The sequence below is a fragment of the Myotis daubentonii genome, chromosome 11, assembly GCF_963259705.1.
Source record: "Myotis daubentonii chromosome 11, mMyoDau2.1, whole genome shotgun sequence".
Classification (NCBI taxonomy): Eukaryota; Metazoa; Chordata; class Mammalia; order Chiroptera; family Vespertilionidae; genus Myotis; species Myotis daubentonii.
The window spans coordinates 4,378,386-4,392,657 of record NC_081850.1 but is presented as its reverse complement, the minus strand read 5'-3'; the positions used below and the strand labels follow the sequence as shown (position 1 = coordinate 4,392,657).

Genomic DNA, 14,272 nt, shown 5'->3' with positions numbered 1-14,272 from the left:
CCAACCAGCCGGTGTGCAGAGCAGCAGGCGGTAACAATCTGAAGTGCAAATGCATCTCCTTTATATTTTATTATGATGGGGTTTCAAGGAGCCATTTCCCTATTTAAAAACAGCTATGCAAAATGTGCTTCTTAGGCTTGATTCTATTGTTAAAATGGAAATACTGTAATCTATCGCAACCTGAGATTTACTCAGAATAGTGTCTTCCAAACCATGTTCCTTGGATGACAGGGAACCAACAATTAAGTGTCAGAAAGGGAAATTAAGAACACAACCCCATTTACATCACATCAAAGGAATAAAAAACACAGAGGAATAAATTTAACCCGGGCGGTGGGAGGCCCGTGCTCCAGGGGAATCTCCTCACCGGTCAGGCGGCTGCTGCCAAAGACAAGAAGGAAGGCGTGTTGGCGGGGGGAGGGGGAGAGGCCGCCTGGGCACTGCTGGTGGGAATGGGCACAGCCACTGTGGAAAGTCGGATGACGGCTCTTCAAAAAATTAAGAACAGAGTTACCTACGACCCAGCAGGGCCGCATTTGCATACTCTCCTGAAGGAGAGACACCGCTGTGTGAGGGAGGTCTGTGCCCCCCAAGTTTATCGCAGCGTTATTCACAATGGCCAAGATCTGGGGACAACCTAAATGTCTACCGGGGGGTAAACGGATAGAGAAAATGCACACACACACACACACACACACACACCAACTATAAAAAGAAGGCAATGTTGCCATTTGCAACAACACAGATGAAGCTTGAGAGCATGATACCGAGTGACATCAGACAGAACAAGACAAATACTCGACCGTCTCACTTACATGTGAAACCGAAGAAGCTGAGTCCCTGGGAACAGAGCAGGTTCTGGGGCAGGAAATGGATGAAGGTGGTCAGAGTACAGGCTACCAGCTGTGAGCCGAGTAAGCGCTGGGCATCGCATAAGCAAGGAAGTTGCTAAGAGAGGCGATATTAAATGTTCTCACCATGGCAACAACGAACGTGGTAATTATGTCAGGTGAAGGACGTGCAGCTAACTATACTGTTGTAAACAGCTCACAAGATATATGTGTATGAAATCATCCTACTGCACAAAAAATTAAAAGCCAAGTTAGAACCTGTAAAAAGAGACTAAACACTCCAAGAAGATGGTGACATGGAGGGTATTTCGTAAGCAAACAAAGCAAAATGGGTAAAAGAATAAAAAGTTGAAGGGGATTAAAAAGAAGTGACAGGGGTGGAAGCAAATGAGCGTGGCCCTCGGTGTTTGTGTGCGGGGCTGAGGCCACGCCGCACGGAGCCTGCAGCGCGTACGCCCTTTGCCATGCAGCTGAGACGGGCCCGACGTGGGCACAGACAGGCTCCCTCGTGTGGTCTCCGCAGATGTGTCTTCTACAAATAGAAGGTTTGGGGACACCATGCGTCACACAAGTCTATTGGCACATTTTTCCAACAGCAATTTGCTCACTTTGCGTCTTTGTGTCATATTTTGGTAATTCCTGCAATATTTCAAACCTTTGGATTATTATTAGTTTTGTTACGCTGATCTTTGATCAGTGATGTTTGATGTTGCTGTTATTAACGCTTTGGAGCAACATGAACTGCACCCACATAAGACAGCAAACAGTAAATGCTGGGTGTGCTCTGGTTCTCCAGCGGCCAGCCTCCCCCTGTCTCCTTCCCCGCAGCCCTCCTGCTCCTGAGACACAGCACTATTGAAATTAGACCAACTATTAACCCTGCAGTGGCCCCTATGGCTGCCACAGACCACGGCTCCTCCGATGGACCTGGGCACCTGGGCAGAGGAAACGAAACCTCTCCTGCCCCTGGGAACATTCAGATCCCTGGGAGAGGCCAACACGTCAGCACCCAGGAGTCTGGGAGAAGTGGGCGGTGCCCGCAGAGCTCGGGCTTCAGTCGGAGGCACCTGCAGACGTGCCGGACCTGCCAGGACGGACATGTGACATGCCGGGACAGCGAGCGGCCGCCAGGGGAGCTGCGGGGGAGAGCGCTGCCGTCTGGTGATGGAGCCCTAAGGGCCGGGAGCTGCAGCTGAGCAAAGGAAGTGGTTGCTTGAGACGGACCGACTCCTGGTGAGGGGGCCGTGGAGACTGTTGCAACCACAGCCAAGGCTTTAGAATCTCACGTGAACTTAGTTGGGGAAGCGGCCGCAGGTGTGAGAGGGCTGCCTCCAGGTCTGAAGGTTCTGTGGGCGAGATGCCGTCACTCAGTAGCTGCCGAGAAACCCGCGTGAGAGGAAGTCAATCAATGCAGCCAACTTCACTGTTGTCTTATTTTACCAACTCCCCCCCACACCACCTCAACCTTCAGCCACCACCACCCTGATCAGCCAGGAGCCATCAACACTGAGGCAAGACCCTCCATCAGCAACGATTCGGACTCGCTGAAGGCCAGGTGATGGTTAGAACATTTGAGCAATAAAGTATTTTAATTAAGGGATGTACACTGCTCTCTTAGACTGGATGCGTTTGCACACTTAGTGGACTGCAGTATAGTGTAGACATAACTTTTATGCCTTTGCTGTGGTGTCCCGAGTGGAACTCCAGAACCTCCGAGGCCCGCCTCACACACTGTCAGCTCTGTCCATTGTAGCAGGATGTGTAATAACAAAATCCAGAAGCCCCTACTGGCCTCTCGCTGGAGGCTGGTTAAGTTAGTTGTAGGAGATTGATATGAAGCACACAATTAACTCTTCAAAAATTGACTTCATTTGCATGTACTGACATACACATATATCTAAGACACATGGTTAGCAGAAAAAATAAAAAGTGCAAAAGGGTACGCCTCTAACTTATTACCCCCAGGAGCATATGTGCCCTGTTTACACTTGTATGTGTATTTTTCTGGAAGGATCCAAGGAAAGCTCTCAAATGTGGTTGTCTCTGTGGACTAGAAGTAGGAGGTGGTGGTGGGCACAACTGTTGAAATCTAAACATAAAGCATGACATGGATGCGACAGAGGTGTGATCAGTGTGGCACACAGAGAGCGGCCGGCACTGTGGTCTCACATCCATTCCCCAAGTGGCCCCTCCCAGCCCGCCTCCCTCTGCCCCGGGGACTTCACCAGATTAAAGTGACAGCCCGGGAGGCAGCAGGCCACATGGACCCCAACCCCCTAAGCAAAGGCCTTTGGCAGGCACAGCTTGGGTCTCTGACTGCCCCCTTTAAAATGAGAGCGTGTAAAGTGATACTGTCAGCAGCCTGTGCCAAAGCAGGGAGTGCTGGCTCAGAGCTGCGGACAGTGCACCTGGAGCCGCCGGGTTCCTGGGCGCCGACCTGGACGCGGTGATCCGCGGGGCTCGCCTTGCGACCGGCCCACGGGCTGTGAGGGCCAGAGGAGGAGGTGAGAGAAATGACTAAGATACACAAAAGTCCATCTCAATCATTTAAAAATGTATTTGAAAATGAAGAGTTTAAGATTTTCAGATTTAATCGTATGTTTAAGATTCATACCAATTACATGCACACATGCATGTGGGTGCACACTCACACACGGCACATGCATGTGTGCACATACACATGGTGTGTTGTGAGTCATGATTTCATTCTTTTTTTAAATTGTGGTAAAATACCCTTAACATAAATTTTACCATCTTAACTATTTTCAGGATTACAGGTCAGTGATGTGAAGTACGTTCACTTTATGTACAATAATCTCCAGAATTATTTTCATCTGACCCAGCTGAAGCTGTACTCACTACAGGCTAGGCCCCACCACTCCCTCTGCACCCGGCCCTGCGCCCCCTCTACTTCCTGTCTCTTCCTCGGTGACTCTAGGGCCCTGGATGAGTAGAACCGCACGGTGCTTGCCCCCTTGTGACTGGACTGGCCTGTTTCACGCAGCATCTGGAAGGGCCCCTCGTGGCTCAGCCAGGCTGGCGCATGTGTCAGAATCCCTTCCTTCGGAAAGTAGGGGAGGGAGGGGGTAAGGGGAAGAGATCAACCGAAGGACTTGTATACACGCATATAAGCCAAACCAATGGACATGGACAACAGGGGGATGGGAGCATGAGTGTGCGGGGCGGCGGGGGGGCGGGTGTGAGGTTGGGAGGTTAATGGGGGGGATGAGGACACATTTGTAATACCTTAACTAATTAAAAAAAAAAAAGAATCCCTTCCTTCGGAAGGCTGGGACACCCGCTGTATGTCCATTCTGTCTGTCTGTCCTCGGTCAGTGGGCGTTTGGGGTGCCGCCTCGGGCTCTGGTGAGCAGAGCTGCGTGGACACGGTGTGTGTGAGTTTGTTCTCACGCGGGCCTCCGTTTGCCTTGCTTTCAGGCGCAGACGCACGGGAAGTGGCCCGTGAAGTGGTACGCCCCCGAGTGCATCAACTACTACAAGTTCTCCAGCAAGAGCGACGTCTGGAGCTTCGGGGTGCTGATGTGGGAGGCGTTTTCCTACGGGCAGAAGCCGTACCGGGTTAGCCTCTGCTTCCCGTGTCCTGTCCTGCGGCCTAGCCTGTCTGAACAGATGAGCACCTGACACCATAGTCTTGGCCTTGCTTCTGAGGCTGTGCTGTCTCTTGACGGTCACTAGGACCTCAGTTTATTCTAAACGGCAGGAGAAATAGCTCATGCTAGCTGAACAGTCCATCTTTTTTTCATTGTATATTATGCATGTAAATATGCATAAAATGTACCCAAATCAGCATTAATTAAAATTGAAATAGGAAGTATGGCTATTTCAGTATCAAATTGGCAGCTCATTACAGTTTGTTAGATTTTTTTAAACCAAGGTACACATACCAAAAAGGGCACAGTTGCTAGGATGCAGCTTGATGAACCTTCACAGATGGAACATGCTCGTGGAAGCAGCCCCAGATGAAAACAGACGGAACCCAACTCCCCTGCCCTGCACACACGCCTCCCGCCAAGGGTCACCTCACTGACTTCCAGACCTTAGCTAGGTGCTCCTGCTTTGGTTCTTGTTATCACTGAAATTGCGCATCATGTACGCTTGTTTCCCTGGGGATGGCAGATGGGATGTATTTGTGCCTTTGTTTTGTTTTGCTGAGTGCTATGTTTAAAAATCTCAGGTATATTTTTTTACATGTTTTAGGGGATGAAAGGAAGTGAAGTGTCTGCTATGCTGGAGAAAGGAGAGAGGATGGGGTGCCCTCCGGGGTGCCCGAGGGAGATGTATGAGCTGATGACCCTGTGCTGGACCTACAAGTGAGTACGCCCTTCCTGCCGTTCACACAGCTGCTCGGGCACAGCGTGCCGGGCTGTCTTCCCCTGGGGCAGGGTGTGCGCCCTCCTACACCAGCGGGGCAGCTGCCTGGCTTTCTGGACCAGGCACTTCTATTCTTTAGTCTAAGAATAAGTTTAGACAATGACTCTAATCCCGGATGTCAAATTTAAGTGTAGATAATATTGGCGGGGTGGGGGTGGCCACAGTAGAAAAATGTTCCTACGTCTGGCCCAGTGCTGTGGACCGTACTTGGCAACAGAGGGTGAGAGGTACTTGGAGGGAAACGTGTACTTTCCTAGCTCCTGACCACCTTTCGGGGTAGGGCGTGGACATGATGCTGGCTGGCTCTCAGATGAACTGTGAGGTAGCACTGCCACTGCTGAGGAGCGCCCCAGGCCTGGGAGGGTGGCCCTCAGAGTGGCCTGGAGCGCATGTGATCTTATGGCAGCTCAGCAGGAAGGGAGACCCATCGCACCTGGGATCAGGGAAGGATCACATCTGGGGATCAGGGAAGGATCACACCTGGGGATCAGGGAAGCATCGCACCTGGGGATCAGGGAAGGATCACACCTGGGGATCAGGGAAGGATCGCACCTGGGGATCAGGGAAGGATCACACCTGGGGATCAGGGAAGGATCACACCTGGGGATCAGGGAAGGATCGCACCTGGGGATCAGGGAAGGATCACACCTGGGGATCAGGGAAGCATCACACCTGGGGATCAGGGAAGGATCGCACCTGGGGATCAGGGAAGGATCACACCTGGGGATGAGGGAAGCATCGCACCTGGGGATCAGGGAAGGATCACACCTGGGGATCAGGGAAGGATCACACCTGGGGATCAGGGAAGGATCGCACCTGGGGATCAGGGAAGGATCACACCTGGGGATCAGGGAAGCATCACACCTGGGGATCAGGGAAGGATCGCACCTGGGGATCAGGGAAGGATCACACCTGGGGATCAGGGAAGGATCACACCTGGGGATCAGGGAAGGATCGCACCTGGGGATCAGGGAAGGATCACACCTGGGGATCAGGGAAGGATCACACCTGGGGATCAGGGAAGGATCGCACCTGGGGATCAGGGAAGGATCACACCTGGGGATCAGGGAAGCATCACACCTGGGGATCAGGGAAGGATCACACCTGGGGATCAGGGAAGGATCACACCTGGGGATCAGGGAAGGATCACACCTGGGGATCAGGGAAGGATCACACCTGGGGATCAGGGAAGGATCGCACCTGGGGATCAGGGAAGGATCACACCTGGGGATCAGGGAAGGATCACACCTGGGGATCAGGGAAGGATCACACCTGGGGATCAGGGAAGGATCACACCTGGGGATCAGGGAAGGATCACACCTGGGGATCAGGGAAGCATCGCACCTGGGGATGAGGGAAGGATCACACCTGGGGATCAGGGAAGGATCGCACCTGGGGATCAGGGAAGGATCACACCTGGGGATCAGGGAAGGATCACACCTGGGGATCAGGGAAGGATCACACCTGGGGATCAGGGAAGGATCACACCTGGGGATCAGGGAAGGATCGCACCTGGGGATCAGGGAAGGATCACACCTGGGGATCAGGGAAGCATCACACCTGGGGATCAGGGAAGGATCGCACCTGGGGATCAGGGAAGGATCGCACCTGGGGATCAGGGAAGCATCACACCTGGGGATCAGGGAAGGATCGCACCTGGGGATGAGGGAAGCATCGCACCTGGGGATCAGGGAAGCATCAGACCTGGATTTCAGGGAAGCATCGCACCTGGGGATCAGGGAAGCATCACACCTGGGGATCAGGGAAGGATCGCACCTGGGGATCAGGGAAGCATCGCACCTGGGGATCTGGGAAGTATCACACCTGGGGATCAGGGAAGGATCGCACCTGGGGATCTGGGAAGTATCACACCTGGGATCAGGGAAGCATCGCACCTGGGGATCAGGGAAGGATCGCACCTGGGGATCAGGGAAGCATCGCACCTGGGGATCTGGGAAGTATCACACCTGGGGATCAGGGAAGGATCGCACCTGGGGATCAGGGAAGCATCGCACCTGGGGATCTGGGAAGTATCACACCTGGGGATCAGGGAAGCATCGCACCTGGGGATCTGGGAAGTATCACACCTGGGATCAGGGAAGCATCAGACCTGGATTTCAGGGAAGGATCGCACCTGGGGATCAGAGAAGGATCACATCTGGGGATCTGCGAAGCATCGCACCTGGGGATGAGGGAAGGATCGCACCTGGGGATCAGGGAAGGATCACACCTGGGGATCAGGGAAGCATCGCACCTGGGATCAGGGAAGGATCGCACCTGGGGATCAGGGAAGGATCACACCTGGGGATCAGGGAAGGATCACACCTGGGGATCAGGGAAGCATCGCACCTGGGGATGAGGGAAGGATCGCACCTGGGGATCAGGGAAGGATCACACCTGGGGATCAGGGAAGCATCGCACCTGGGATCAGGGAAGGATCGCACCTGGGGATCAGGGAAGGATCACACCTGGGATCAGGGAAGCATCACACCTGGGGAGGCATTCATAATTTGCAATAGATTTAATAATGTGGGTACTAGCTGTGCTCTGAGATACAGTGGTTAGTGCTGCTGGAGCATCCTGGGAAAGAGGAGTATTGCAGGTGCCACCTGGGACTGTGCACCCAGGGCACACCACTCACCACGGCTGGGTGTGCACATAAGGGATCACACTCTGGTCTAGAAGCAGCATGTGGTCAGCCCAAAGGGAAAGGGCGGTATGTCCAGCTGCTGGTGCTGACCTTCTCAGAGAAAGGCCCTTTCTGTACCAAAGCTGCCCGCTGGGCCCTGGGCGCTTCTTGAACGGGGCTGTCAGTGCCAGCCAGGGAGAGAGGCGAGAAGGAGACTTTAGGTGGGGTGTCCATTCTTTGAGTCTTGACTAACTGCACCCCATGGGGCCCAAACTAGAATCATTAGCCTCATTGACAGGTAGGTTCCGGCCATTTTCAAAGTGGAACTCAAAGGTCTGGACTAGAAATTGCGGTTGGGGTGGGTCATATAGGAAACGGAAGACCAACGGCCCTGAGTATGTTACAGACCTCGACTCGACACCTTGCACCTGCACTGACCCAGGCCCCGGCCACCTGCCTGGAGGCGCCTCTGGAAGGCAGGCAGGGCAGGAGGTGGACCTGCCCCCTGAGACTCCAACAGGAACCAGGGCGCCCACGCTTCTCTCGCAGCACCTGTTCCTCCGCGCGGCCCGCGGGAAAGCAGGGGCTGGCCGGGCTTTCGCAGGGGCTGTGTGCTGTGCTGCTGGCGGGGCTCGGGGCCCTGGTGGCTGTGAGGCGTCACCGGAGCAGAACAGACCCAGGTGGGGAGATGGCGAGGCCGTGGGAGGGCCGGAGCCTGTGGCATTTATAGCTCTCCAGCCTGCCTGGGCCATCATGTGGAAGGTTTCACTTCCTCTGAGAAAAATGAACTTGAAATCATTCTGAGACAGGTGGAAAAAAGAATTAATGTGGGCTCTCGGGAGATGGTTAAAGCTACTGTTCTGCTCTGAATGTGAACCCTGACGTGTTATTTCTGTCCGCTGCTCTCCGCGGTGGATGCTGACCAGTGAGGCCTGGAAGGGTGTGCAGGGGGCACTCAGGGGGAGAGGGCATTAGGGGATGTGCTCCTTGGGGGGGCGGGGGGTGGTGATGCAGCAAGGCACCCCGGCTTGGCTGGGGGAGGGGTGACTCAGCGAGGCATCCAGGCTTGGCTGGGACTGGTGGTGATGCAGCGAGGCACCCCAGCTTGGCTGGGACTGGGGGTGATGCAGTGAGGCACCCAGGCTTGGCTGGGACTGGGGGTGATGCAGTGAGGTGCCCCGGCGTGGCTGGGACTGGGGGTGATGCAGTGAGGTGCCCCGGCGTGGCTGGGACTGGGGTGATGCAGTGAGGCACCCTGGTGTGACTGGGACTGGGGGTGATGCAGTGAGGTGCCCCGGCGTGGCTGGGGGGATGGGGCGGAGAACCTGTACCAGATCTGCTCGCCGCCTTTGTCCCCCTGGACACACGGCTCTTGGAGCTGCTGCCGCCAGGCCCAGGAGGGAGGCGAGGAGGAAAGGGCGCGTGGCGTTGGCGGGAGGGCAGGCGGAACTGCTCTGAGACAGCCCTGGCCCAGGTGCTTTCCAGCAGAGACTGAGGTCACAGCCAGGTGAGGTCCAGGTGGCGGTCTCCCCGTCACTCCACCCAGGGACGCTGTCCAGGGATCTACGCAGACCCCTCCTCCAGGAATGGGCAGCAGGGCCCAGGGGTCCGTGGAGGAGCAGCAGTGACGGCGGCCATGCCCCAATTAGGAAGGACAACTCCTCATCACACTGAGGTTCTTTTCCCAAAAGCTGGATTTCGGAAGCTTACCGGTTTCTACGGATGCCTGGGTGCCGGTGCCGGTCAGGGAGCGGTGGTCGGAGACTTTGTCTGCTAGAAGCAGTTAAATGATGTGCAGGTGAATGAAGAAGAACACACAGAACCTTTTGGGAGCATGGCCAGCCAGGAGGCCGGGGAGCGCAGGAGCTGGCGATGGGGATCAGTGTGTGTTCCCTTGTCTGTCTGTGTGGACACAGGCCAACCTCACAGAGACCCCGGCCCTCCCCGTAGGAGCCTGCGGGTGAGGAGGAGAGGAAGTGGCTGCCTGGGCATGACGCCTGGGAGCTTCCAGAACCTGGAGTCAGTGAAGCAAACACAAATGACCCCTGTGTAGTCTCCAAGCTTTCCTCCACTGTAAACAGTCAGCCACCTTTTCCAAGGTGATTGATTTTATTTTGTTATATGTTTTTATTGATTTTTTTAAGAGAGGACAGGAGAGGGATAGAGAGATAGAAACATCAATGGCTACCAAGGTGATAGATTTTGATAGCTAGGTAGGTAGGTAGGAAGGTAGGTGGGTAGATAGGTAGGAGGGTAGGTGGGTAGGTAGGTAGGAAGGTAGGTGGGTAGGTAGGAAGGAAGGTAGGTGGGTAGATAGGTAGGAAGGTAGGTGGGTAGATAGGTAGGAAGGTAGGTTGTAGGTAGTTAGGAAGGTAGGAAGGTAGGTGGTAGGTAGGTAGGTAGGTAGGAAGGAAGGTAGGTGGGTAGGTGGGTAGATAGGAAAGTAGGTGGGTAGGTAGGTAGGTGAGTAGGAAGGTAAGTGGGTAGGTGGGTAGGTAGGTGGGTAGATAGGAAGGTAGGTAGGTAGGTGGGCAGGAAGGTAGGTGAGTAGGTAGGTAGGTGGGTAGGTGGGTAGGTGGGTGGGTAGGAAGGTAGGTGGGTAGATAGGTGGGTTGGTAGATAGATAGGCAGACAGAAGGGTGGGTAAACGGGTGGATAGAAAGACAGATGGATAGTTACATATATTGATTGATAGGTGATGGGTAGAAGGATAGATACATAGAAAATAGGTAGACAGATCAATAGATAGATAATAGGTGACAGATGATAGATCAGTAAATCAATACGTGATAGGTGGGTGATGGATAGGTATGGTGGGATAGATAGATACCAGTAAGTAGCCATTTACACAGAAAGACATGCCCACACACCTGAGGTCAATGGCAGACGCCCTGTGCATTGCCCTTCGTTTCCTGCACGCGGAGACACTCCCTCCCGCAGGCCACGCCTCTGGGCTGGCGGTGCGGGGCCAGCAGGAGGCATCAGCCCAGACAAGCATGTGATGGCACATCGCGGTGGGTGCTGCAGTGCAAGCTGCCGGGAGCACGGGGCGGGAACAGGGTTAGGGGTCGCACTTCTGTTAGGGTCCATGTGGCCCCTTTGGAGGGGGTTTCCACCTGACAACTACAGGGTGGGGAGCTTGGGGTCAGGAAATGAGAGGGAAGAAGGGGTGCGCCGGGCACAAGGGGAAGAGTGGACAAAGACTCGGCCTGGGCGGAAGGTGGGCGGAAGCAGCGCAGGCCCAGGATACGCGGTGCCCCCCCTGCCCAGGCTCAGGTTGTCTTGGGTTCCTCCCGGCAGCCCGACCTGTGCAGCAAAGGAGGGGCTCCCTGGGACCCCGGCCGCTGCCTTCCCTGAGGCCCAGTCTGTTCCGTTCCTCTACACGAGTTTCCTGGTGCTCAGCTGCCGGGTGAATGAATCCCGCACAGCAAGCTTCAGGCAGGTCTTGTGCACTCAGGGCCCGTAGTCAGGGCAGAACTTTCTGATTTGCAAAGATGATCAGTGTGTGTTTCCTTGTCTGTATGTGTGGACACAGTTTCTGCCCGTGTTTCTGCACCCCGGGCTTGGCCACCACATTCCTTCCCAGACCACAACCTGGTGGCCAGGACACGGCCCCCACAGCGAGGCCAGGTCCCAGCCTGACCACAGCGGCTGGTGTTCTCAGCAGGGCTCTTGCTCTTGAAAGCTGTAGGTGTAGCCATGACAGCAGGTCTGGAATGACATCATTTGTGATGACATTGATGAGGTGCCGAAGACCTAACTCTTGCTTATAGCAATAGCCTGTGGTCAGATTGGTTCGGTTATATGTTGTTTCACTTAAAGTCACAGACCCACTGCGGACTTACTCTATGTTGATGCCATTTGACTAGATGACCCATTTTGGTTCTGTAGAAACCGCTCTGCCCTTACAGTGGTGGGTGACCCCTGGCCTCTTGCACGCTCACTAGCTGTTCTCACACCTACACTGAACCTTATAAAATTGTAGTCGTAGGTCAAAAAGGTTGACTCTGGACAGTTCATAGTTTAATTTCAAGTTTTGTTTCACTTATTGGGCAAGTTTACCCACTTAAAATATAGCCAAAAATCTTGCAAAATAAGAAAAATTATTCCCAAACAAGGATAGGTTCTTTGATTTTTAAGAAATACTTGCTGGCAACAGGTCCTGCTCAGAGTGCCTGTGGTAGAGCAGAGACAAGTGGCGTTTGTTCAGAGACTGCAAATTGTGAACGGCTTTTCCCACGGGGTACTGACGCCACTATGGCACCTGGCAAGCGACGAGGGGGAGGCCTTGCTGTGCTGAGATGACGACAAGGCCCGCGTCTCCGCTTCTGCCCGACAGGCTCTGAGTTTTGATTAGACCCTTATCAACAGCACATGCTCAGAAACCCCGAGCCATCCAGTTGGGGTGGGAGGGACAGTTTAACTGTGGTTACTTTCTTCTTAACAAGGTTATGAGTCAAACCTAACGGTGTGATACCTTCCAGACATGGCTGTTTTGCTACATCCTGGGTTAAAGAATCCGGAGTTCCAGTGCAAAATTCTCCATCTTTAAGGTGGAATGAGCCACCCTGGTCTTGCTGAATGCAGATTGGGTTCTGTAGGTCCGGGAGGGCCTGGCTGGGTCCCGGGCAGGTTCTGGAGGAAGCCACCAGGGGGCACACATGCACACTCGCCCCAAGGACCAGCTGTGGCCTGCTTGTCACCAGGGCGACTGACAACTAATGCCTGTCTTCCCTTTCCAGCGTGGAGAGCAGGCCTGGCTTCGCAGCGGTGGAGCTGCGGCTGCGCAATTACTACTACGACGTGGTGAACTAAGACTGTGCCGGTCGCGCCGCCTGTGAGCAGATGAGGCGCAGGCCAACGTATACAGTCACTGATTTTGAGTCTCCATCTCCCTCATCCCGTCGGGAGAGCCAGCTTCACGGGACATGCCTGACTGTGGTCCCCAAAGCCCGTCCCGGACACACCCTCCACAGAACAACCACCCGCCCAGGGAGCATGGGAGAAAGATGGACAGCAGGGGCAGAGGGCTGTGGCTTCCTCCTTGTCTGTCGTCTGAGTGGTTCCCCAGGCTGGTCATCTGCAGGGTCTGTGTCCGGAGGCCCTCGCTGTCTGTCCAGTCCTCTGGCTCCCGGCTGCACCGGAAGCCGCCGCCCAGAGACACCATGTGCACTGAGCGCCCCTCGCCGCGTCTCGGCGTGCCCAGGGCAGGGACACGATGCGACGGTGAGGCAGGCAGTGGGAGGAGGGACTTGCTGGAACGGGCCACCGGACTCGCCCTGGCCCCAGAAGCTTTCCCGATGGCAACGTGCTTTGAGGCTTTCACAGGTCACTTTCTACCAGCGCGTGTGTAAGGCGTAGCCAGGCAAGGATCAAGTCAGGACGCTGCTTCTGCTCCGTGCCCTCTGAGCCAGAGACTCCTGTCTCCTGAGGGTGGCCTGCGGGAGGGGTGGCGTGGCTCGCTGACCCCAGAAACCCTCTCCCGAGGTCACTCTGAAGACTGTCCTCGCGCCTAGACGGTGACCTCCAGGGAAAGGCTGTCTGTCGCCTGGAGCAGGAGGAGGACAGACAGCAGGCCGCTGCCGCTGTGTGGAGTCGTGCCTCCTCCGCCTGGAGAGGGTGCCGCCAGCACTCTGCCTGTGTCCGCGGCGGGCCCCTGCCAGGGCAGGTGGAGACGAGTTCCTAAAGAAGGTGTGAATCCATAATAAAGTGCAGACCTACTTCTCGCCACAAGCAGGCTTTACTGGGTGTGATTAGGGGCTGAAGATACAAAACCCAAGAATTATCTTCTCGTCCCCTGGTCGTAATTAATCCTTAACTAGTGTCTGATTTTACTCAAGACCATTGCTAGTCAGTTTTGCTGTGGCTCTTGAAAACTAGAGCTACTTAGCCATCCTCCTTGGGTCAGTCACGTCACACGCTCAGACCGTCTCGTCTCTGCTCTGCTCACACGTGGCAGGGGTGCATCCCCCATGCGCAGCCGCGAGGCCCTGCTCCGAAGGGAGTGCAGCTGGAGAACGCAGCAGGGCCCTGGCCTGGCAGGAGACGTCAGTCATGGGGCTCCTGTTGAGAAACTTTTAGAAACCATTCCTTCTTCTAGAATTGTGCTGCCTGGTGGTTTAATGGTTTTGTTAGAGAAGATCCCTGTGTTCTCAACCTTCTGGCCCTTTAAATACGGTTCCTCATGTTGTGACCCAACCATAAAATTATTTTCGTTGCTACATCATAACTGTGATGTTGCTACTGTGATGAATAGTAATGTAAATATCTGATATGCAGGATGGTCTTTGGCCACCCCTGTGAAAGGGTTGTTAGACCGCCAAAGGGGTCGCGACCCACAGGTTGAGAACCGCGGATAGTCCGACCAGTGGCAATACACATAGTGCCTGAGATGGAAAGG

General features: G+C 54.7%; 1 protein-coding gene across 3 annotated transcripts in view; it reads left to right on the top strand.

Annotated features, from left to right (window-relative positions):
• SYK (spleen associated tyrosine kinase) overlaps positions 1-13,605 on the top strand; it is an 85,588-nt gene extending 71,983 nt beyond the window's left edge. For 2 of the 3 annotated variants that reach the window (XM_059656303.1, XM_059656305.1), the window contains 3 exons: positions 4,290-4,430; positions 5,070-5,182; positions 12,615-13,605. In XM_059656303.1, the coding sequence (XP_059512286.1) occupies positions 4,290-4,430; positions 5,070-5,182; positions 12,615-12,687 (327 nt within the window). In that variant the 3' untranslated portion in view covers positions 12,688-13,605. Of the gene's footprint in view, positions 1-2,341; positions 2,426-4,289; positions 4,431-5,069; positions 5,183-12,614 lie in introns of those variants that run through there. The other variant, XM_059656304.1, reaches the window with a different exon arrangement.
• Positions 13,606-14,272: the final 667 nt, after the last annotated feature.